At 34.2% G+C, this 23,622-nt stretch overlaps 1 protein-coding gene across 12 annotated transcripts; it reads right to left on the bottom strand.

The window, feature by feature from the left end:
* LOC129799691 (mitochondrial Rho GTPase) lies at window positions 1–23,584 on the bottom strand. 12 transcript variants are annotated; one of them, XM_055843825.1, is made up of 8 exons: window positions 22,962–23,584; window positions 22,692–22,900; window positions 22,471–22,638; window positions 14,466–15,254; window positions 9,876–10,282; window positions 9,416–9,478; window positions 5,136–5,216; window positions 1–678 (listed from the first exon to the last, which is right to left on the bottom strand). In XM_055843825.1, the coding sequence occupies exons 1-8, from the start codon at window positions 23,152–23,154 to the stop codon at window positions 534–536; spliced, it is 2,055 nt and encodes a 684-aa protein (XP_055699800.1). In that variant the 5' UTR covers window positions 23,155–23,584; the 3' UTR covers window positions 1–533. The 12 variants fall into 12 exon arrangements, with proteins under 12 accessions (XP_055699800.1, XP_055699802.1, XP_055699801.1 ...); XM_055843827.1 differs by having other exon boundaries at window positions 9,440–9,478; window positions 22,962–23,576; XM_055843826.1 differs by having other exon boundaries at window positions 22,471–22,623; window positions 22,962–23,576.
* Window positions 23,585–23,622: the final 38 nt, after the last annotated feature.

Below are 23,622 nucleotides of genomic sequence, written 5' to 3'. Positions count from 1 at the left end.
TTCAAATCCTCAATTTTTCCTTCATTTTATTTCTCTCAAATTTTATTTATCATCTATTTGACTAAGTATTTCGCTATCAGTTGACTTAAAAAAAAGAAAGAAAAAAAACAAAACGCGATAAAACAACCAGAGATGAAAAAGCTTGAAAATTGTGATTGAAATATTTACAAGAGTTCACATTAAAAAAAAAAAAAAGAAATTCACAGTGAAAATCTACAAGACTTTTCTTCATACTTTTATTCCCTCCCAATTTCTCACGGAATTCCAAGCTTAAACAATCTCTTTTTTTGATGACTTCCTTTCTCTTCTTCTACACATTTCTAATTATCATTGAATGACTACGTGTCTGCGATATTTCAATATTATTTTATGACTGACTGTTTTCTTCTACTTTGGGAATAAAATCCTATTCAATTAATACAAATTATTTTTTTTCCCCACAATTGCGTCGTGTCCTGGACTCACGGAAAGAATTATTATTTACACCTTTTTTTTTGTGCGAGCGCTGCCACTCTCTCTTTTTCCCTGCCGCTTCATCGATGGCTGTAGCTGGTGGACGTATTCCTCTGGAAGGCTCTCACAACATACCATCCGACTACAGTGATGGCAGCAATACCTAGGCCAGCTTTCCACCACACCAAAGGATCACCTGGGGTCAATCCAAAGTGCTTCAGATGTCTGCATTTGGTCAAATACCAAAAAAAGTTTTAAATTAAAACGGAATTCCTTGACGATCAACAAAAATTACAGTACATGGCGAAAATTTTAGTACACGCTGAATTTTTTTTTGAAATTATTATACACAGGAAAAAATTGAAAAACACAAAACAGATATTAAATTCAAATAAATATTACAAAACAGGTTTGCATGTCATTGTAATTGTTTCCATTAATCCATTAATAAATTATTAATGTGGAAAAAACAGTAAAAAAGTACGAGAAGACACTATCATAAAGCATGTGTCTTACTAAGATTTTAACAATAAACCTTTACAACCATCAATTATCCATATAGTGTGACTACCTAAGAAAACAATTTACCACTCAAAATTTAAATCAATAACGACAATGACCGAAAATATTATCAAAAACGACGTTATATCCAACTTTCTGTACGTAATTTCTTATAAAAATTTTCCATGAAGTGAAAAAAAGCAACAAAATACTTTTCGGTCCAAGAGTAATAACTATTTCTACCCCAATTGAGTTATTTTACCGTGAATCTCAGTGGCGCAATAGGCAAAACCATTGAGTCTTATGAGGATCAATCCCCGGCTTGACTCATAGTTGCTGTAAGTTCGAGTCCCGCCCGGTGCAAAGATCTGAATATCCAGAAAAAGATATTTTCACTTTGATAACGTAATAAAAAATGCACCGCCTCTGCCCAAAAAAGTTCAGAAGCACCGAAGAAGCATTAACCACGGGGAATGTGTTACTGGACGATCTATGATCAGCAGATTCCTCCAATACGAGAACATTGTAATGGATACATTGTAATTCAAAATAGTGTTTCGACATGATAAATAATAATACCTAATTTACCCACGTCATTGAAGAACTAACTTAATTCAGCAGTAATTCGGAAATTAATCGAGCAGAACGCGGAAATGTAAGGTAAAGTTATCCTCGAGTCGACCGCCTCTCGAGTCGACCACCCTGGGTTCCTCAAGTCGACCGGTGGAAATACATTAACAGTAATATTTAGCGAATGGTTTAACATCATTGGGTCAATTATTTTATAATTAATTCAAATCAGTGAAAATATCATAGAAATTGACCATAAAACACTAAAAAAATCAAAAAGACGGAGCGTTAAAGTTTTAAATAAAAACTCGCAATTTTTCATCAAATTATGGCATACTTTTTGATATTCTTGACGTTTTTCTTTAAAAAATATTTCAATTATTACTCTTACAGATTACTTGAGAATTCAAATTTTGAGTCTAATCGCAAGTTGAGGACTTTATCTTTATTACTGTGCAAAAATTTTAGTTCCATGACTAAGTTAAAGATTAATTTAATGTATTAAAATTGAAAGTGCATTTCAAATATAATGTTCCTCAATTCGACCGGTCGACGAATCATAGCAAGTGAAGCTTTTTTCACTTGAATGTTCTTCTACATCTGAATGAATTCATAAAAGTGAGTTTTCCTATTTATTTTAATGATTAACTAAATTTTAAGTGCTATTCATGATGTGTTGAACACGCCAAAGTCAAATCCGTGATATTATAGTTTTGTAATTTGCTTAATTTTACTAAAAAAAGGGGTGGTCGAGTAGAGGAACTCCAGGCGGTCGAGTAGAGGAACACTGAAATTGAAGTGGTCGAGTAAAGGAACACTTCGCATTTTTGAAACATTTTAATTTTTTTATAATTTAAAATTGAGGAGCTCAGAGCAAAAAACGCTATTTTAATAGGGAAATGCATACGACTTAGAGTTTTTTGCTCTGAGCGCCTCAATTATATTATGACTAAATGAAGTTCACAATTAGATAGATAAGGATTTATTCTATAGTTTTAGGTAAAAATCCTATCAAAAAACAAAAATTATAACGTTTTTTCACAAAATCTATCCTTAAATGGTCGACATAGGGTACTTTACCTTATGGTGTAGCAATTATTCATTAATTTATAACCGCTTACCTCTAACAAGGTTTCGGGTTTAGGACTCAGGGTGATTCTCGAGAATATTTAGCCTATAAAAGTTGGCAGTAAAGATTTAATCTAAATTGTCAATCGACTGAGGAATTGGGACAATCATTTAGAAGTCTTTTGCATAAATTTCTTTTACGAAATCCTTTACTCCCAAATTTTACAGCCTAAACATTTTCAGGCATTTGTCTGAGTATTTGGGCCCTCAGTTAGTAAACCACTCCTGTCGATCCTCCTAAAGATATTAGGGGTCAATATCAAGCCGATCTATACATAACATTTCTTATTTTTTACAACCCTCAAACATTACCCCATGATTACTCCTGAATCTGAAAAAATTGTAATTTCTAAGTTGTGTACACATTTATGATAAAATTCTGTCTCAAAATGCTTCAAAAAGTCTTCGAGAAAACAATTGCTTACATATTGGTAGGAATTTTTGACAAAAAGATTAATTTTTGAAGTAAATTTGTCTTTAGTGTAGGCAGTTTCTTCAATTTTTTTGACTGCTGAAAGAACTGGATAAATGTTAATAAGAAGTTCCTTAGAATAAAAAGCTATTTAGACTTTCCTGTAAAAGCTATTTAATGAATTTTCATAGAGATTTTTTAAAAATGAGAATCAAGATTATTTTTCTAGAGATATTTCTGTTAGTGGCATCCAATGTAGTTTAGGAGGGATTTTTCTTTGAATTTTGTCTTGAAATTATCAGAAGTTATTCCATCTGTGTATTCTTGTACACATCTTCAATACGGTAGCTACTAGCTACGTACTCCATCGATCGAGCTATTTGAAGCCAGCTCCTTTACTCAATTCACAGAGCCGATCGGGAAGAGTTATTTAAACAGAAATCTAGTATATATTATATATCCTTTCACAGGGATCAGTAACTTTCAAAAGGGAGTCCCCACTTTTAAGTCATTAAGAGTAACGGTCGCAAATGCAGAGAATTTTCCATACGTTTTTGTATGCAAAAGTGAACTCTGGCTTAAACTCCACAGGCTACATGTCAAGGGATGTTTTTATGTGTCTTAATAACGATATTTCCATTGAAATGCACGTGTTTGTGCTTCATTGCAAATGAAGCCTTCTGTAAATTTGCTTAACAACTTCTGTTTACTTGTTATTATTAAGAAGAAGGATTGATAAGAATATGGAGGCTGATTTAAGCCCTGTAGCTAAATCCCATTTCTAATTAGCCTAGAAAAAGATTTTATACTCATCTCTCGATTTTGGGTCGTAGATGTGTCGATCCTATTACTTTACAATTTGTTTTTTTTTTAAATTTGTCACTAAACTGTAACTCAAATGGTTAAAGAGGTAAAAAGTATCGATTTATGATCGTCGGTAATCCTCTCTTACAATAAATTAATATTATCTACGGACATTTCTCTTCTGATGCCTCTCATCCCTCTTTTTTTTTATTCCAGGATTATATCTATTTTTTTCTGTGTTTGTAGCAAGGAGAGTGGAGTCGAATAGCACGGTCGCCCAGGGTTCTGGAAAAATTAGAGGCGCCGTAAAGCGGGCGAAAAATTAGGGGTACCAAAAATTACGTAGAGAAAAAATAGGGCATTTGTTTAATCGAAAACGCATCCATAAATTATTTCATTTTTGAGCTTGCCTTGCAGGGAATCCAGTCCGAATATTCGCCGCTGTGCGCACCTGAACCGATTTTATCCAATAAAACTACGAGTTTTGGTTAATTTCGAAAACCTTTCGAAAGTGATTTGATATGTTTGATATAAATTAGTTGGGCATTTCTGAATACTTAATCTTGACTGAAATCTTATTAAATTAAATAAAAATGTGGATAATTGATTTAATCTGGTAATATAAATCTTACTTATTACGCATTTTTCTGACATAGAGGCCAAAAACGGTAACCGATCTTTCGGTCCATGGTAACCCTCTTGCCCCGCAAGTAAACATTATCTTCATTTCTTTTAAATTTTTTGCTGTTCAAAATAAAATATCATTGAGTCATCTAATTATAAACTTTTTTCAGTGTACTAAAATTTTCACCAGGAACTGTACTGTGATATAATTACAGGCAAATTTATTTGAAACATCTAACGTGTTGTGTACTAGGAAAAAGCGATTTTTCTACATGAGTTAGCACTTAATAAATTTCCAGCACATTACAAAGCATTGAATTGTTGTTCCTAAGAACCGTTAAAGAATTTCTTTCATGCACAATAAAACCATTTTTTGTTTTTTTTTTTTATCTTCCAAAGCACTATAAAAAGCAGATAATTAATTTTTCTATTGAAAGTTTTTACCAACATTTATTCTATTTATCAAACTACCTAAAATCATTAACTAAAAGGGGAAGTGTAACAGTGCATTGTGTTGAAAATAAGAAAGAAAGAAATTTGTGTCTACGAGATAAATTTTGTAAATGCTCAAAAAATAAATTTGAGTAAAAAAGTAATGAAGAAAATATTTAAAAATGAGAAGAAAATTCAATGAAATTTGCACCTGTTGACATTGAATGGTTGGGACCAAGACGTCTGAGTGTTGGGGCTCATAAAAAGGAAATTCACGACGCGTCGAAGGGGACTGAAAGTAGAAATCATCAATCAAGAATTACAATTGTTAAAAACACTATAAAGTTTCCATTTGATCATCTTTCCATGTCAATAAATTTTGGAACAAAATAGAGGAAAAAAACTATGAAGAAAGTATATTTAGAAAATAAATCAACACAATTTTAATAAAGAAAATGCAAAAAAGAACTCTCTGAATGAAATTGAGTGAAAAATCTACGTGACTTTCTTACGGATTCTCTATCTACATTTATAGCAATATATTTCATTAATGGGATTTCACTAGAATTGATTTACATTTTGCATGATGAGATTGCAATCAAAATGATTTTACAGAATGATTCATTAGAGGTGAAGATTTATGGCTTTATTTGTTGGTTAATTTAAATTTCAAATCCGACATTTTCTGGTACGAATAATTCCGAAATCAGCCGAAGGTTTTTAGTAAGCAACTCTTGACCACACTTTTTTGACAGTTCACGTCAAAAGCCAAATTATACCTGCATTCATAAGTAACTTTATTCCGATTTGAGAGTATACATCTTCTATTGAACATAACAACAATTTTTGAACAAGCTCCGCCTTTAGAAATAGGCCACGCATCTTCACTCAACAGTTGTTTTCAAATAAAAATTCACAGCAAGCACATCATTTCTACATTCAATCTGGGGAGGTTTTTATGCCTATTTCTAAAAAGAAATATTGGGAAGAATTTGCTCAGAATTTTTAATATACTGCCAAATTGAAAACTGTAGAATTGAAAACATAAATTTCACTATGACGTGAAAAATGGGCGTGGCTTAAAATTACTTTTGAATAGCACACAATTCAGAAGAAGCAAGGGTATGCAAAACTCGTCAAACTATTAGTTTTTTTATGAAGGGTAAGAAAAAAAATCGTTTGGATAATTATGGATAATTACGGATAATAATGGAGATATATTTCGGAATGTCGTTTGAAGGATAAGTCAGCAGTAGACGGATTGTGTGGAGATGATAGTTTGAATTTTATAAATACTCTTATCTTAAGGCCTCTAGAAATTGAGAAAAATGTAATTAACCGACAAATCACCTGGATATTCTGAGTTCGGAAATTTGGAACTCATAGATGTCGGGGTCCCTGGATTTTAGGGTTCTAGAATAATCAGGGTCTAGGAAATTTGCAATTCTAGAATATCGGGGTCCTGATAAATTTGTGTTCCTGGGATATTTAGAACCCCAAATATTCGTGAACTCGAAATTTGGAGAACCCGGTATAGGGGAAGGTTTTGCACCTTCGTAATGTTGCAGCTTCGTAAAAGTTGATTTTTTTCCAAATAACTAAATGAATTTCATCCATGGACATATAATCTAAAAGCTAGTCCTATATCTCACATTTCCTGACACACTTGAAAGCCTAGGCCTTTTTTCCTGGGCCAAAAAGGCAAAAATAAAAAAATGGGCCTAAAATCGTAATTCTGATGAGTAATATTTTATGCATTTTTGCACACTGCAAGTGTTTTATCGAAAAAGCAACTATTCCATGTTATAGAGAGTTTATTAGGATTAATATTTACCGTGAAAATCTCTAGCTTGAAGGAGGTCGTTTTTGTTGGTGGAGGAAAATTCATAAAAATTACCACCCTTGCAGCTCAGGAAAATTGAATTTTGCAGCTTCGTAAAAACATCTGTCAAAATTATTGACCACCGAATTTAAGAATTCCTCACTGTTTTGGGTTACACTGTGCACGCCGCTCGGGATATTTGACTCATCAGAGATTCCACTGAATAAATTCACAAGAAAATTTTGGGATATTAAACAATTTTCACTAAAATATCGAAGGAAAACACGCAATTCCCCATCAAAATGAGACTTTATCAGATGTTTTTATTATACTTCTGTCAAATTAAACATTAAGCCTGAATCTGCTTATGGTAAGTGTGATTCTTTCATTGCCCATGCGGTGCGTTTTGAACATTTTTTGTACAATTTGCTTTGTTTTCAAGCGGAATTTTTCACATTTTACTTTAAATTAATCACTGGTAATTCTAAGAATCACTGATGTTCAAAAAATGTTCTGTAAGACCGAAACGTTAGAGAAAAAAACAAGGATTAAAATAGGTTTGATTACTACTTTCTGATTTGTGCAGTGATGAAACTAGACTGCTTATGGTCGATGTGATTCTTTAATTGCCACTTCGATGTATTTTGAGCATTTCTCATTCAATTTTCCTTGTTTTAAAGTGAAACTACCCACATTTCACTTTAAATTGGTGGCTGGTCATTTTTGAAATCAATTACGTCCGAAATATGTCCTATAAGACCAATTAGAGGTGTTAGAGAAAATCTGAGGATTACATTAGGTGTGATTATGAGAGAATCATACCTAACCAAGCTCTTAGCTGACTGTCAGAACGCAGGGAAAAAATGGTTTTCCGAGTGTCAAAAAATATGTGTTAGAAAAATAGCTTAAAATTGATTTTTAATGCGTGATACCTCCTACAAATGGTGAAAACAAGTAGATGAAAGTTCCATCTAAGTAGTTATACCCAAATTTTTGTGTCCGGTGTAATGTTTTCGGGGAAAATGAGGTTTACAGAGGTGGGAAAAAATGGTACGAAGCTGAGTTAACCAGGGCACCTTCGTAAAAAATGCCGCTACATTTTCATTTTCCAGTAGAGGAAAATCCAAGGACTTCCATTTTGTGAGGCAGAATTATGAACCCAATAAGTAAGAGATTTTTTTGATATAGTGATATAATTGATTCGGTGTGTGTGGCATTCAGTAAAAAATCTTAAATCTTGGACTCCTTTTTTAATACGAACCTTCAAAACCTTCCCCTATATTCGGGGTCCTAGAATTTCGAGACTCCAGGATATTCGAGGTTTACCGATTTCAGGGCCCTGGGATATTCGGGATCTGAGATATTCAGGGTCTAAACTCCGATTTCAGGGCCTGGGATGTTCGGTGTTCCTAGTATATTAAGGACCCCGAATATTCGTGAACTAGATATTACGGAATCCCAGAATTTAGAGATTCCAGGATATTCGAGATTTCGGGATTTCAGGGACCTGGGATATCGAGTCCTGGAAATTTGGAATTTTTGTGGTCCTGGGATATTCAGGACCCGGAATATTCATGGTCTCGGAATTTTGAGATAACGGGAAATTCAGAGTCCGTGGGTTACTTGGGGTCAGGGGAATTTGGGAGTTTTGTGGTCCATGAATATTGAGAACCCCGAATATTCGTGATCTTGGAAAATTATGATCCTGGGAAATTTACGTTCCAGGAATTTCGATACCTCGGGATGTTCGAGGTCCCGGAATTCCGAGAATCTACGGGATATTTGGAACATTAAATTTCGGAGTCCCGGGATTTCAGTGTCTCGGGATTTTCCGATTCACGAGACTTCGGACTCCATGTTTTGGAGTTCCGGAATATTCTTAATTCCGACATTTTCGGAGTCCCGATAATTCTGTATTCCAGGGACTTTTGGAGCGCCGGAAAAAATATAATTTCTGAAAATATCTCTATAATTTCTTAGTGTTTTTTCTTTTATTATTCTTAATAAGTATTCTATTCAGCAATTTTATTCTAAATTTTACTGAATATTTACAAAAATGGTCTAAAGGAAGACGTTGTAGTTGTAGAAGATTGTTTAGACGGTTTAGACAGTATCAAATCAGATTCATTCACTGAGAAAGAACTGGGGTGGGATTAACTTTCTTTCCTCATAACTTTAACATTTTTAGGTGTTAAAATATTATCAACATTTTTTAATGTTAATTTTACACCTTTTTAAGGGTAAAATTAACATGAAAAAGTGTAACTTTATCCCCTAATACACCTAAAAAGCATAATATTTACACCGATTTCGGATCAATACTGCAGGGTAAAATAAACATTTCCAGAATGTTATTTTAACTGTTTCGGATTTCGTTCAGTGTTCTAAAAATCGAGATTGAATGAAAATTTCGTTTGCTTATGAATGCAAGGTGTATCACTACTTTTATTTACATGAAGATTAGTATCGATTTTAGTAAAGCGTTGCTCTTCAAAGCACCTGTTAATAAATATTTATAAATGTTGATGTTCACTGGTTAATCGCGTGCGATTATTTCACTCTAAAATTAATAAAACTAAAACTAATTTACGAAAAAAAAAGATTAAACTAAATATATTTTGCGACATATTTTTTTTATTGCACAAATAGTTAATTTAAGCTGAACTTACGTGGTCTCCCACAGCTGTACCAACCTGTGCTTGTAAAAGAGGATCCAAGCCGCTTGGAAGCGACTGTTTCGTGGATTTTATTTTGTCATTTTTTTTTGTATAATTATTCATGTTTGTTTTTTTGTTTGTTTAGACGATTGGTCAGGAGTGAGTGCATGTGATCAAAGAAGAAGATATACAGAATTTGTTAGAGGAAGTGCAAGAAAAAATCAATTTCAAAATAAAAAAAAAAAACATTGATCAAAGTTAGAAGAACTTTTTCTATAAAACGTTATTTGTCCCTCAAACTTTTACTCTTTCACCAATATTAAAAAAAATAGAACTGCTTTTAATAACCCGATTGCCCACCGAAATAAAAAAAATCCTAATAAACTTTTCTCCCAAAATCAATTTTACCCTAGAATTTTTATATAACAAAAATTTTAAAAAAAAGATTAAAATAAAAGAAATAAATACTTACGGAAAAGCCGCCATTGTGGCAAGTTTAGTGAAGAGATCCTTCTTGTTGTCTCTCACACTGAAAATTTGCGGTGGCAGTATTTTGTACTTGCTGCAAAATTCTGTCGGCTGCAGAAGGTAGTTCTGAGGCACTTCCAACAAATCACCCTTTGTGCCAACAATCAAAACGGGAATTTTGCTTTCAGCAAAATACTTGATGTAGATCCGGGCGATGTACTCAAATGAACTGGGATTGCTAATATCATAGACTAGACAGGATACATCACAGTGAACCTCATTTGGCTGCAGGGGATCCAGCACCTGTCTCACATCAATGTCTCGAAGTACCAGATGCTTCTCCTGACCATACACCTGAACCACATTGATGCAGTGCTGAACACCACTTCTAAGATCTTTCTCTGTGATCTTCTGCAAGAGCCACAAAGCATGTCAAAAAATAAGAGATTGTTGTAGGTCGAAATAAGAAATAAACTTAAACTTTTTATTTGAATAAAAAAAAAGAAAAAATCAGTATTCAAAGGCTAACGCGTTCGGATTTTATAATCTTCCTTTATAATTTTTTGTTTGACGAATCTTAACAATAAAAGATTTTTTCAGGCTCAATCATTGAAAAATAGATTTCTTAGTAATTTTTCGTTTTTTTCTTGTTTTTTTGATTAATGCGCCAATATTATTAATCCATTTCGAACAAATTTTGTCACATTGGAAAGGCCAAAAATTTAAATACGGTCACTGAATTTAAATTCTGTGCCTTAATTCATTACAAACTCTATTGATTTAGATAGAGTAACTATCCAAGAAAACAAATTGGTAACCAGAATTCAAATCAAGGAAGAGGATGAAGGCTAATTTTAACAAATTCGATGGGATGTCGGATTTTCCATCCGTCATTTTGACCAAAAATTTTGCATGTCAATGTATTTCTATCTCTGTTGGGATATTTTTTTTCCAAGTAATTGAAGGACTAAAGTTACTAAAAATCCATTTCCGACAGCAATTCGGATAACAATTTCCCAGGAATAAATCAACTAAATCACTCAATTCTCGTATCATGTGTAATACCATGGTAAGGAATAGGTCAAATTCTCATTTCGTGATGTTAAAGACATTGAGCCCTAAAAAATAGGAAAGGTTGGGGCAGTAGCATGAATTACTGAAATTATGAATTAGTTTTTACGTTGTTATATAAAGGGGTGGCAAAGCGTCCCAGGTTTCGCGAAATGCTCGAACTCGTGACTTAAATGCTATACTTCAAAAGTACTTTCGCATCATTCAAGTTTACGAGTACTCAACCGATTTAAATCGATTCATAAATCACTCAATAGATTCCACAAAATATAATTTAAAGAGTAATAAAAGTTGTATTCGAACAAAAGTTATTTATCGGTAAATAACCGGTTCATTACCGGTTTACAACCGATTTAAACCGACTTATAAATCACTCAAAATAAATATTTCCCAAAATACTCGTCAAGAGTAATTTAATTGAATTTCGTACAAAAATTATTTATCGGTTATGAACCGGTTCATTACCGATTCAAAACCGTCTGGAATAGGTTCACTTTTATAGGAAATTTCAAGACCTTTCAAATGTGCCCAAATATGACCCCATTCGATTGATAAATGCGATCTCTAGTGTCTTTTTAACCTTTGACCTTGAAAAACCGTTATTAGGAATGATTCAACGGTATTTTCATCTAAGGACGAAATGTCCTCTTGGGTAATCTCTAAAACATATCCAAATATGAAAAAATCGTGGTTTTGGTGGAAGAGGGAGTGGCGGGGAAAAATGAGGGGCGAGTTAATGGTCTCAGGGTCGATTTATGGGGGCATGCCCCGAAAGTTCAAAGTCTTTATCTCTAACCGTTTCGGCTCTTTGGTAACGGCCGGACGAACAGAGTGACTTGAAAAAACTCGAAACTTTAGATTTCCAAAAATCTACCAAACTAAGACTCCCTTAGGGGATAAAGAGTCGAAATATATATCACTCAAAATAGAGGGATTATATTAACGTTTCCATGTTATCTCAGAATGACAAGTCTTCAGGAGAGCCGTTTGAAACTGGCGATTTTTTATTCTGGCTGTGTATTTCTTTTTTCGAACTACCAAAATTTCACCAGTTGTAGATCTCGGTCCCAGGTTCCTGGTACAATATATCTCTCGGAGTAATATAAGGCTAAGCATATGGAATAGAGCCGTCCATATATATCGCTCTCTTTTTGGAGTTCGAGTAGTAAAATGGTTAAAAAAATCAATTAATTTAATTGCTGATGAGAAAGCCGATTCCTTCTGAATAGTAGAATATCTATGACCATGATCAGTTTCAGACTCAAGGATTAGCTTTTCCGTTCCTTTCGAAAATTCTGAATAATAAACAATTTTTCCTATTTTTCAAAATCGAATGAATCATTTGCCTCGAATTTACTATTCAACGTCACGGTTTCCTAAAAAATGTTGCCTGGTAAACGATTAGCAATTACCTTAAGTCTGATTCCCGTATACTTTCCCACTGATTAAATTATTACCGGGCTGAAAATCAAATTTTAGGAGATATCATCATGGGTTTTAAGAAAAAAAAACCATTCTAAAGGCGTTTTTCTTTTCTTTTTATTCCAAAATTGCTCCATTGATATCTTTTATTTTCAGATAAGTTTTAGAAATGGTTAAAATAAACCCAATCAGTAATAAGTCGGTGAAGTATCCGTAAGTGACTTATTTTGTTCGAATAATTGCTCTTTTATGTTCGAAAATTTCTTACCGAGCTGGAGACCACACGGTAAGATATATCGACTTCCTTCCGAAACGTTTTCTTTCTTCCCCCCAACCCCTCCAAAATCTTGTTTTTGGTTAATTTCGTAAACGGCTGCAGCGCTTTCTTTTATTTTCTTATGAGTTTTAGAAAGGTTTCAAGAACCGAAGAATTCTCAATTTAGAGTTTTTTGAGATCAAAATTAAGATCTTCTAACTATGTGCCTTACTTTCCAAACGATTTTGTTAGATTTTAATTTTTTCTGAGAGGTCTTGACATTTCTCTTTTTTCATATTTGGATAAGTTTTCAAAGTTGCCCAGGCGTGCATTTCGGCGTCGTCGATAGAAGAAAATTATCTTGAATCACTCCCAATAAATGTTTTCCAAAGTTAAGGGTGAAACATACTCTAGAAGACACTTTATTTCTTAATCGATTTAGGGCGATTTAGGGCTGGTCAGGACATGGAATTCCTAACACGACTTAATCGATTTCAACCGATTATAAATTGGCTTTTCGGCCTATGGAAAATGGAACTTTGAAATTCCGCAACGTGGAAGTTCGGCGAAACGATTTTACAAATTCGAACTTTGATAATTTAGTAAATTCTATTCTAGAGTACTTTAAGAATTTTTTATTTTATTTCTTATCGAGTTTTAATAGAGTTGTCCAAACTTTAAAATTGCTTATCCGTAATTTAACTCATTCAAAACTCCAAGTTTTATCTCACTATATTGCCCTTAAATCACTTGTCTTAGACAGATTTTTCAATTCCAAAATTTTAAAAGACTCTAGAAAGATGTTTCAGACGAATTTCGGTTCGATGGAATGTAGCAAGAAATAGACGGAAACACTAAACCTTTCTTGATTTTCGCAATTTTTTCTCTACGACGTTTCGAGGATGGATGTCCTCTTCAACAGGTATCGAATATGGCAGGGAAAATCCAGAGTTATTACACTGCACTTGGACTTGGATCACAACTTGTTCCGCAATGTTCACCATTCGACTGACTGACACTGGCTCTAGAAAGGGTATATCTGATCCGAAATAGGCAAATTTGGCCTCATTACTAAAGTTTTTGAATACTTCGCAGGTCGGGACAGATAACAAAATTTGATATTTAATTTTATTACTTCTAGACAAATTATGTAAAATTACTTTTAAGTTACAGGGTAATTTGCTAAAAGTCGGACAGAGCTGAAAGTCGGACACATTGAAAGTCGGACTATGAAAGGCTGTTTCAGAACAGAAATACATAGGGGGAAGTGGGGCACCTTTGAAATTGGGATTTTTCACCTATTTTTAAATTAAATTGAGCCCTATCGTGATATAATTTAGCTTCTTAATCTGTTTGTGCAGCTAAATTATATCATGATAAAACTGATTTTTTTTTATAAATAGGTGAAAAATTCTAATTTCAAAGGTGCCCCACTTCCCCCTACGTAAAATTGATATGTTTTTTCAACTGTCTGCCTTTCTAATACTTTTTTTTTAATTTTATAAATATTATTTTTATTGAAACTATTCTTTAAAAGACTTTAAACATTCTAAATATTCCTATTTCATTTCCATCAAAATTTATTTATTATTTTTGAACAGAGAAAAAAACTTTATGAATTTACATGACTGCCCCAACCTCCCCTATTATCTTTTTTTTGCTCCTGACTCTAATTGCCCTGTATTTTTATGGATTCAAGCCAAAGTCTTTGGTATATATATTTTTTTAATTTGAGTTTCCTTACAGTCTCAGTAATAATTCAAAATAATTAAAGACTAAATATGGATTTCGGAAATTTTAGACAATTTTAAAATGCTGTAAAATTATTAAAAACGGATTACTCACCCTCATATCGTCGTAGATGAAGGCACGACACAGAGCCGTCTTTCCGGAACCCTTCTGGCCAATCACATGGCATACGTAGACCGATCGACTGCTCTGTTTCTTGGCAAAGTCCAGCCTTCTCTCCCTGGTCACATGAATTGCCGCCAATTGTGACTCATTCTCGTGCACATTGAATCCCAGCCATGCCAGATATTCCAGTGTCTTGGGCAAATCCACCAGTGTCATGAGAGCCCATCTGGAGATCCAGCCATGAAGAGTGAGATACCCATTCTCATTGGTCGACACTGTCCACTTGATGTCTGACATCCACGGTGGACTGGGGCAAGCACTGAACAGATTCCTGAATTCTTCAGGTGACAGCGCACCATCCCCATCACGGTCACTCCGATCGAAGAGTGCCGTGAGGAATTGCTGACCACGATGAGATAATTCTGTGCTGCTTCCCGGTGGTACCTTCACTGGCGGATGCAGATACTCACTGGACATCTCCAGGTGCTCGTTGTAGCCAAAACGCCGCAGCACTGCCCAAGTTGTCTCATTCCTTCCACGCTGAATGAAGAGGCAGTGAAGAAAGAGGAATCCCTTGAGGGTTACAGCATCCTGGCGAATCCCATCAGGGACATTCTTTATCAGCACAGCCTTCACTTCATCCAACACCTGAGGCTGCAGAGGAGCATTGAAGCAGCGCCGTTGGAAGTGATTGAGCTCGTAGTCATTGAGCAGACCGTCTCCATCGATATCGCAAACCTTGAAGATTCTCACCAAGGCCTTCTTGCACTCATTCGTAAGCTGAAACACGATCAGCACTAATGGTCACCGTCTCATATTGGCATACATTTGCAAATTAATTTGATTTCGGTGTGAGTCAGAATTTCACAGATGAATTAATTTCCTAGATGCTAGAACAATCTAATCAAACTTCAATTTTGAAGACAATTTTTAGAAGAGCAAAACATTATCAGATCCTCCCAAAATCCAAAAAAATAAAGTCATTTTGCATTAGGAATTTTTCAGAACCATTGAACCCGGACAATGCAAATTGTTGGTGTCAAAAAAACAGGAAAAAAAGAGAATTATACAGCTGTTTTGTGGCACCATTGGACTCTTTCCAAGATTTTCCGTAGCACCAGAAAATGCGTGAAAATCTTGCGCTGACAATTTCAAAAAGATAAATTGAGGTATTATATGACTAAAATAAATATAAACAATAAAAGTTCTAAAACCCGTTGAAGTATTTTTGGCTTAATCTAAAAAGGACTAGATTTTCTCGTAAGCAATATTTCCGCATTACGAAACTTGCTTTGGGAAAGCCGAGAAAATTCTACTTACGAGTACTACCTTAATGCCGTCTTAAGATTTGAGGTTTAACCACATGGTTTTACTTGATAACTTCACAACAAACAAGGTTCTTGAAGAAATTGTGGGATAGGTGGTCTTCAGACTAGAAGTTTAACCCAGTTTCCGAAGATCCTAAAATCTTAATAGCAAGCAATTTGTTTTAGTTTTCCAGAATTTAATAGGTCATTTATCTTTACTAAATCTAGTCCTGAGTCAAAATTTTTTAAAAACTCTTGACTGATAAGATATTAGAGAACTTAAGCTATATGGGGCTAAGACCGTCTTCAGACTATGGGCTTAGCCTAGTTTCCGAGGGTCTCAAAACCTAAAACAGCAACCGATTTTATTAATTTTTCAAAATCTAATAGGTAATTTGGCATTCATTACCCAGTTCTAGGTCAAAATTTTCCAAAAAAGCTTGACTGATGAGATATTAAAGAAGATAAGCCACATGGCTAAGCCTTAGGTCTGAAGTGCATATTAGGATAGGAAGACAAGGGCAATTAATTTCTGAGGACTTTAAATTTTGTAGCAATGCTTTCTGTTTAGATTAGGACCATTAGGATCCTTCCGAAAAGAGGTTTGGACATTTGAATCCTTCGCACCGTGATATTTTAGAGACGTGTTGAGTTTCAATTTTTACATGAATATATATTTATTTTTAATTTTTGAAAAATTTGTTTTTAAAATTCTAATTTTACATTTTTTGAGGTCCTTATTTGTGTCACTTTTGGAGGAAAAGTGGGTTATTTTAAGGGGTTTCTTGAATTAGAAGGTCAAATATTAGCCCTTTTTAGGCGATATTTTTTTATTGGAAAACACAACAACGACCGAGCCTTTTGAGATTTGGGATACATTTTTATTCATTTAAGTTTTATATATTTTCATAATTAACCTGAACAAACCTGAAAAGATTCGTAAAATCTGAACATTTTGTCACGGTTTAAAAAAATACAATATTACACTGAGAGAAATCCGAAAAAGTTAAAATAATATTCCAGAAATGTTAATTTTACCCTGCATTATTGATCCGAAATCGGTGTTAATATTATGCTTTTAGGTGTATTATGGGTTAAATTTACCCTTTTTCATGTTAATTTTATCCTTTAAAAGGTGTAAAATTAACACTAAAAAATGTTGATATATTTTTACACCTAAAAAGTCTTAAGGTTACGAGGAAAGAAAATTAATCGCACCCTCTTTTTTTCTCAGTGTAGGACAATGTTTTAACTTTAATTTGCCATAAAAAATTTTAAAAAGTAGGTTTTCAATGATTATTTTAATTTAACTAGAAGAGAATTAATTTTAAAAGAGAGTAAGGACCCAAAAAGTCTCAAGCTGATCCCTTAGAATATTCAGCATGTAAAATTTCATAGTAAAGGATTATACCCTAGACACACTTACAACTTAAGCCGAGACACGGCTTAACGTAAGTATAATCAAAATAATGCTCAAATTACATTTCCATAAGTTTCTGACTACTCTGTTTTTCGGCATAAACCGATAAATGACTTAGTGGGGAACTGATGGGAAATTAAACAAATCATTATTTTGATTATAATTACGTTAAGCCGTCGGTCTATTTAAGTCTTAAGTCTGTCTAGGGGTTTAGATAAAATAAACTTAGGCAAAGGACCTCTAAAATCAAAAGTCATGAACTCCTCGCAAGGAAAGTTCTCCAACTTAAAACCGCATTCGTTAATGAAACATCTTGTACTTCTTAATTCGGACCCATTCGGAGCAAGGAATTCATTGGTGGTAGTCATAGAATTCGAAAAATTAATCAATAAATTAAATCGGCTTACATCGTAGGTATGTCCACCACCATAAGCCTCAATTTATTTCAATTAGCTCGTAAGTTCTTTTTGTTATTTTTTCTTTCGAATTCGTGAAAATGTAAAAAATGAGAAGTGAAAAAAACACGCTAAAGTTTTTTATATTCGTTCCAGCACTTGCAAACTACTTCGGTACTCCTTTACTTTCGTCTAGGTATCTTCGAAAATAACTTCGAATAGGCTTCTGAAATTTTTATGGTATAATACTTAGATAGTTTATCTATCGATTTAAGCAATTTGATCTATTTATTGATTAAATGGTTGACTTGGCTCGCAAAAATAATTTTAAATTAATTACAGCGTATATTTTAACATTAAAAAAAAAATATAGCAAGTTTGAATTCTCTACATTGATAAGTCAATTTAACAGATTTTTACGGGCCAAGTCTACCGTTGCATCAATAAATAGATGAGATTGTTAAGTATCTCACCTAATAATAGATCAAATTCTAAATACAGTGGACTCTCGCTCAATCGGCTCTTTTTGAATTAGGCAAAAAATGTTGTAGACAATGTTCACGTTTGATTTTGAAAGCAAATTTGCTCAAATTCGCTTTAGTTCATCTTATTTTATCGTGATTCTTTATAATTGAGCGCTTTTTGTGGAATATACAATAACTTTGAAGCCCGAATCTCTCAAAAATTTACACCATATGCCCGATTGAGAGAGAGTCTACTGTATAAATATTTGTAATTGTGGGTAGATTTGTCCCCCTTCTGTCTGTAAGATTTCCTTTAATTCTAGGACCTATTAATAGTTTTCGCCGATCTGGTCTACCATGCTAAAGTTTATAGGGATATATGTGGAGCTCAGAGGCAAAATGACACATATCCTATGGCTAAAGTATAGGATATGTGTCATTTTGCCTCTGAGCTCCACATATATGTACCAAATAGGATGCAATGATTCGCAAACGGATACTTGTAATTAGAGTTGATAGTCAATAAAATGCCATCATATTGGTACTTTGACAATAATCGACTCATTCGAATTCAAGAATTAACCCTCTAACAGTGTTTTCTTTAATATGCAAAAAAAAGTTTTAAAACAATGTTTTCTAGGATAATTATGATCCAATAAAGTAGAAAAAACCATCCATTCTTCATTATCTCTTTTAGTTTAGGCGCTAAGTGTGAAAATATAAAAATTTTTTGAAATGCTTTTTGCTTCTAAAATTCACATTTTTAGTTTTTTTTCAATTTTTTTTAATAAAATGTACAAAGTAGAATGACATATCTTTCAGTAAAAAATAAATTTATTTTAGTCAGATAACTTTAAATCGGTATTTTTATGGAAATGGGAAATGAGTTTTTTTGCACAAATATTTTTTGTTGCTTTTTCTCTGACCTGTCACACAAAACTGGGACTAGCAATAAAACGAAGAGTCAAAATGAGTTCAAACTTTCAAGAAATGTTTATAAGACTATTACCGAGGACACTATAGCACTTTTAAATAAATAAAACCTTTATTGTCGCTGTAAATGTGATTTTTGTGAAGACCGCCTGGAGGCGGTCTTGCCCGTTAGAGGGTTAAAAATCAAGATCGCGGAAATATTTCAAAATTTCAAAGTTTGAGGCTCTGTATCTAGGTAACTGCTTGATGTAGACCGAAACATAGATACGTTCTGAAAAGGTCTTGAGATCATCTATAATATACTAAAACTTCAGTTCAATCGGATGAATTTTAGATTTTGATATAGGCCCTCCAAAGTGGCTAAATATTGGTCTTCGAAAATTCGTTATCGAAATGGTTTTCGAGCATAGGTGTCCTCGGACGAAATATTCCCCTTGAGTACCTCTAAACCATATTTGAAGATGAAAGAAATCGTAGAATCGTATTCTATGAAAAACAATGTTTTTTAATTATTCAGAACTGTTAAAAATCCGATTCTTGTGGATGATTACAAACTATAAGGATGTCCAAATGTAAGATATTTTTTGTAGGACCTCAATTAATTCCTGAGCTTAGATATTTTTGATTAAAAATTGTGAAATTGGCTTGCAGCATATGCTGCGGTCCGGAAAGAGTTAAGCTCCAACACGGTGACAAGTTGAATAATTTAAAAACAGTTTTAAAGATTTATTTCATTTTTGGATGTACTTCGGAGATAGTCACTTGATGATCGAAAAAAATTGTTGACAACAAATATTCCAAGATAAAAGTTAAATCACTAAATCACTCTCAGCAGGGTCTATTTCTCAACTGATTTGGAAAATTTGCGTTTAATTGAAAGGTTTTGAAATCTTCAACCGCACACTATCGGTTTTAAACGGTAGTAAATCAATAAACTACCGGTAATTTATAGATTTTCTTTTAACAAATTTGGCCTAGAGATCGAAAGATATAAGATATTAACATTTTGTTTTTCGTGATATCTTAATACACGGATTTTGACTAAGGGCGTTTTCTCTTACTTTTTCTCTCTCTTGTTTTTCTTACATTTTCGAACATAATGCCAATGACCTTTACTAATTTTTCTTTCGATTTTTCAAGGTTACAATGGTCAAAACATTCGATAATCCACACTTTTCTCATCAATTTTCAATTTTTGGAATGGTTTTCTGCACTGAGAAAAAAAAAGAGGGTGCGATTAACTTTTTTTCCTCATAACTTTAACACTTTTTAGGTGTAAAAATATATCAACATTTTTTAATGTTAATTTTACACCTTTTTAAGGGTAAAATTAACATGAAAAAAAGGTAACTTTAACCCCTAATACACCTAAAAAGCATAATATTTACACCGATTTCGGATCAATACTGCAGGGTAAAATTAACATTTCCGGAATGTTATTTTAACTTTTTCGGATTTCTCTCAGTGTGGTAATTTACGAACCAGTTTAAATCGGTATTACAGTAGAGTCTCGCTATAGTCCATATTTGGTTTCAAATTTGACACTTGGTCGCACTCCCACCCGGCAAATTCTGCAGAATTCTGCAGAAATTCTTCAGATTTGAATTACTAACTGCCGAAAAATCAGCAGAATTTCTGCAGAATTTTGTTCTAAGGTGGATCCGATCGTTGTATGAAAATTCTGCAGAATTTTCTGCAGAATTTCTATAGAAAATTTTAAAATTATCGGCAGAATTTCTTTAGAGTATTTAGATGATTTCTACATTTCTTCTATCCTTTCTAATGTTTCTAAGCATTATTTTAACTGCATAAAAATATGTATTTCAATTTATTTAAAATTCAATTTTTATTCAACAATTTTACGTGAATACTCTCCTTTTTTTACAATATTATTATAATGTTATAATACAATATTATTAAATCAGCCATAATAGAAAATACGAAGGGTAAGGAAATGGTTAGAAAACACGAAAGAAATTCGCGATGCTCACGAAGTCGCACGACTATCCCGAAGCCACACGAAGTATCCGATTGAATGACAAGAAACGTTAAAATTTCAAAAGTGCAGAATTGCAGATCGAAGTTTTGCTGGGCTATAGTCCATGTAATTTTTTAAAATTATCAACGATTTTTAGTATTGAAATTGCTCGACGGCCTCCAATTTCTTTGCGATTGTGGTACTTGTCCTTGCTCTCTTCATTGTGGATCACAATTATCACAACTACTTAATAAAGTTTGCCAAAAATATTAAAATAATTATGCTTGTTACGTACAAAAAACATAACCTAATTTAAAATCAGTGTTTTGAAATCAACGGTCGATAAATTGTGGACTATAGAGCGATGGCCTATAGCGAGACTCTACTGTAAACCGGTATTAACCGAAAAACTGTATGAAAGATAAGCTAAGACGCTTTTCTTTTTCTTTTGGAAACAAATATATTAGATTTTGGGGATCTCATTGGCTCAGTTGGTAAGACTGCTGGGTCTTTGGCGCGAGAGATCCCTGATTCGATCGATAGTGAGATCGAATCGCGCCCGGTGCCAAACATGTAAAAATGAGAGTCTGGATGGGGACAACTCTAGTGTGGAACTCCCAGCAAGAACACACATACTGATAGGATTTATCATGAAGCACTGCCACATCAGTCATTCTTTGTGCAAGCCATCAATGCCGTATTATCAGCTCCCTAACCGGTTGAGCTCTTCAATCGCTCTGACTACTTCAGTTGCAGTCATCGAGCATCTTCTGTCCTGCTTGGAAGGCATGTTGATCAGCCCGCCCCACCACAGGACTTTGATTTGGATATCATTCAGTGTCGAAGTATATCCATCGCACACAGCGATTGATATTCAATAAGATTTAGCATCATTGTAATGCATCAAATTGTAAAAGAGGGCTCTAAGCCCTATGAATGAATAAAGATTATTATTATTATTATTATTATTTTTTTTAGAGCGTGAGAAAATCCTTATATTAGTTATCCCGCTCACATCCTTATTCAGTTTGAAAATAATATTTGTAAAATAAAAATTATTGCGTGAGAATACGTACGTAATACACCTTTTTAATGCATTGCGTATATATTCTTCTAATAAAAAAAACTATTTAAAATAAAATATTAATGAAATAAACAACTTTTTACGAACGCAGAAAACACGTAAAATCTCAGCTAAGGCTTTAATATTATTCGAGAACATTAAAATGTATAATAACTGGTTTTGTTTTATCAAATTATAATAACTAATTATATTTTGAATAAGAAAACCAGAAAATACGACGAAATAAGTCTTATTGCAATCCTATTAGTTCCTCTTTAAGAAAAAACAAATGTTCAAGTGCCTCACTTGAGAATCTTCTGCAAGATGAAGAAGAAATTGCGAAACTCTCAAGGGGAAAGAATCTTTACGGAAGCAATCAAAACAACGTAGAGCGAATGACCCCAAGACCCTCAAATCACGTCACGAGATTACTTACATCTTGATCTTCCGTGCTGTAGAGTGGAGCAGTTGGATGCAGAACAGCCTTCTGTGCGTAGTAAAACATTTCAGAGATGTTCTGGAGGGTTTTAGCGGAACATTCTACGCAGCTCTCCACCTCGGGATATGCCTCCATGATGGAGAGAACTTGCTGAAAATAGGAAATCTGACAATTCATCCAGCGCGTGATTACATAAGACCTTGCAAAGGTGAACTCACGTCGATGGTGGAAAAGTCCACTAGGTCCACTTTGTTGCCCACAAGTACTACGGGCTTTTTCTGATCCATTGGCATACTCTCCCGGATCAGGGGGAGCCAGTGGGAGGAGATGCGCTCAATTGTTGTGTCATCTTCCACGGAATAAACAATGCAGACGACAGAAGCTCTGGCAATTTCCTCCGACAGAGCATCATCAGTTTGCTCAGCGGCTGCAAGGGATTTGGTCATTTAGGCTTGCTCTGTAGATGGGAAGCACGTGGTTGAAGTTACCTGAGAAATCCACGATGTTTGTGGGCACCTGTTCGGGTGTCACATCAGCAGGAATGGTGATTTCCTCTGCCTTTGGGGGCACCTCCTCGGGAAACTCCTCGCTCACGAGTGACAGAATGAGGGAGGTTTTGCCCACACCCTGATCCCCCACCAGGAGAATCCTCACCAGGCGTGAATTACTCCAGACCACCATTAGTGATGACCCCCTTCTTCTTTTGCACCACAAAAATTAGCGGAAATACGCGAAAATCCCCTCACCAAACAGCCAAAGTCAATTTTCACGCATCATGGAACACACCCAGGGAGTCAAACTGCACACAAAAACACTCCAAGAACCACAAAAGCCCCCCTCGAGCGATCAAAAGTCCCCCCGGAAAAAAAGTGAGACGCCACCCTAGAAAACTGCGACACTTTCTGCAAATTTTTCACGCGCACTTTTCACGTCTTTCTCCTCACTTTTGGTCACCTTCTTTCACATCAATCGCACTATAAGATAGTAGTTTAATCACTTAGGGATCAGCATCCCCAACACTGGGCAGTATCACAGAGATTCACAGCGATAAAATGCACCCACAGCTGCGATTCCCGCACACAGCAAAATTTGACTAAAGTGAAGTGAGTACAAAAATCTTTTACAAATATCTGTCAATTTAAAAATTGA

The sequence above is a fragment of the Phlebotomus papatasi genome, chromosome 1 (assembly GCF_024763615.1).
Source record: "Phlebotomus papatasi isolate M1 chromosome 1, Ppap_2.1, whole genome shotgun sequence".
In the NCBI taxonomy this organism is placed as follows: Eukaryota; Metazoa; Arthropoda; class Insecta; order Diptera; family Psychodidae; genus Phlebotomus; species Phlebotomus papatasi.
This window is presented reverse-complemented; position numbering and strand designations above follow the sequence as displayed.

Excerpts from the sequence above, each read along its gene's own strand:
- LOC129799691 (XM_055843825.1), bottom strand. The coding sequence starts at position 23,154 with ATGGTGGTCTGGAGTAATTCACGCCTGGTGAGGATTCTCCTGGTGGGG. Across the intron at positions 22,901-22,961 it reads AAACATCGTGGATTTCTCAG|CCGCTGAGCAAACTGATGAT; the intron begins GTAACTTCAACC and ends AATCCCTTGCAG. Across the intron at positions 10,283-14,465 it reads TCATCTACGACGATATGAGG|AAGATCACAGAGAAAGATCT; the intron begins GTGAGTAATCCG and ends TGGCTCTTGCAG.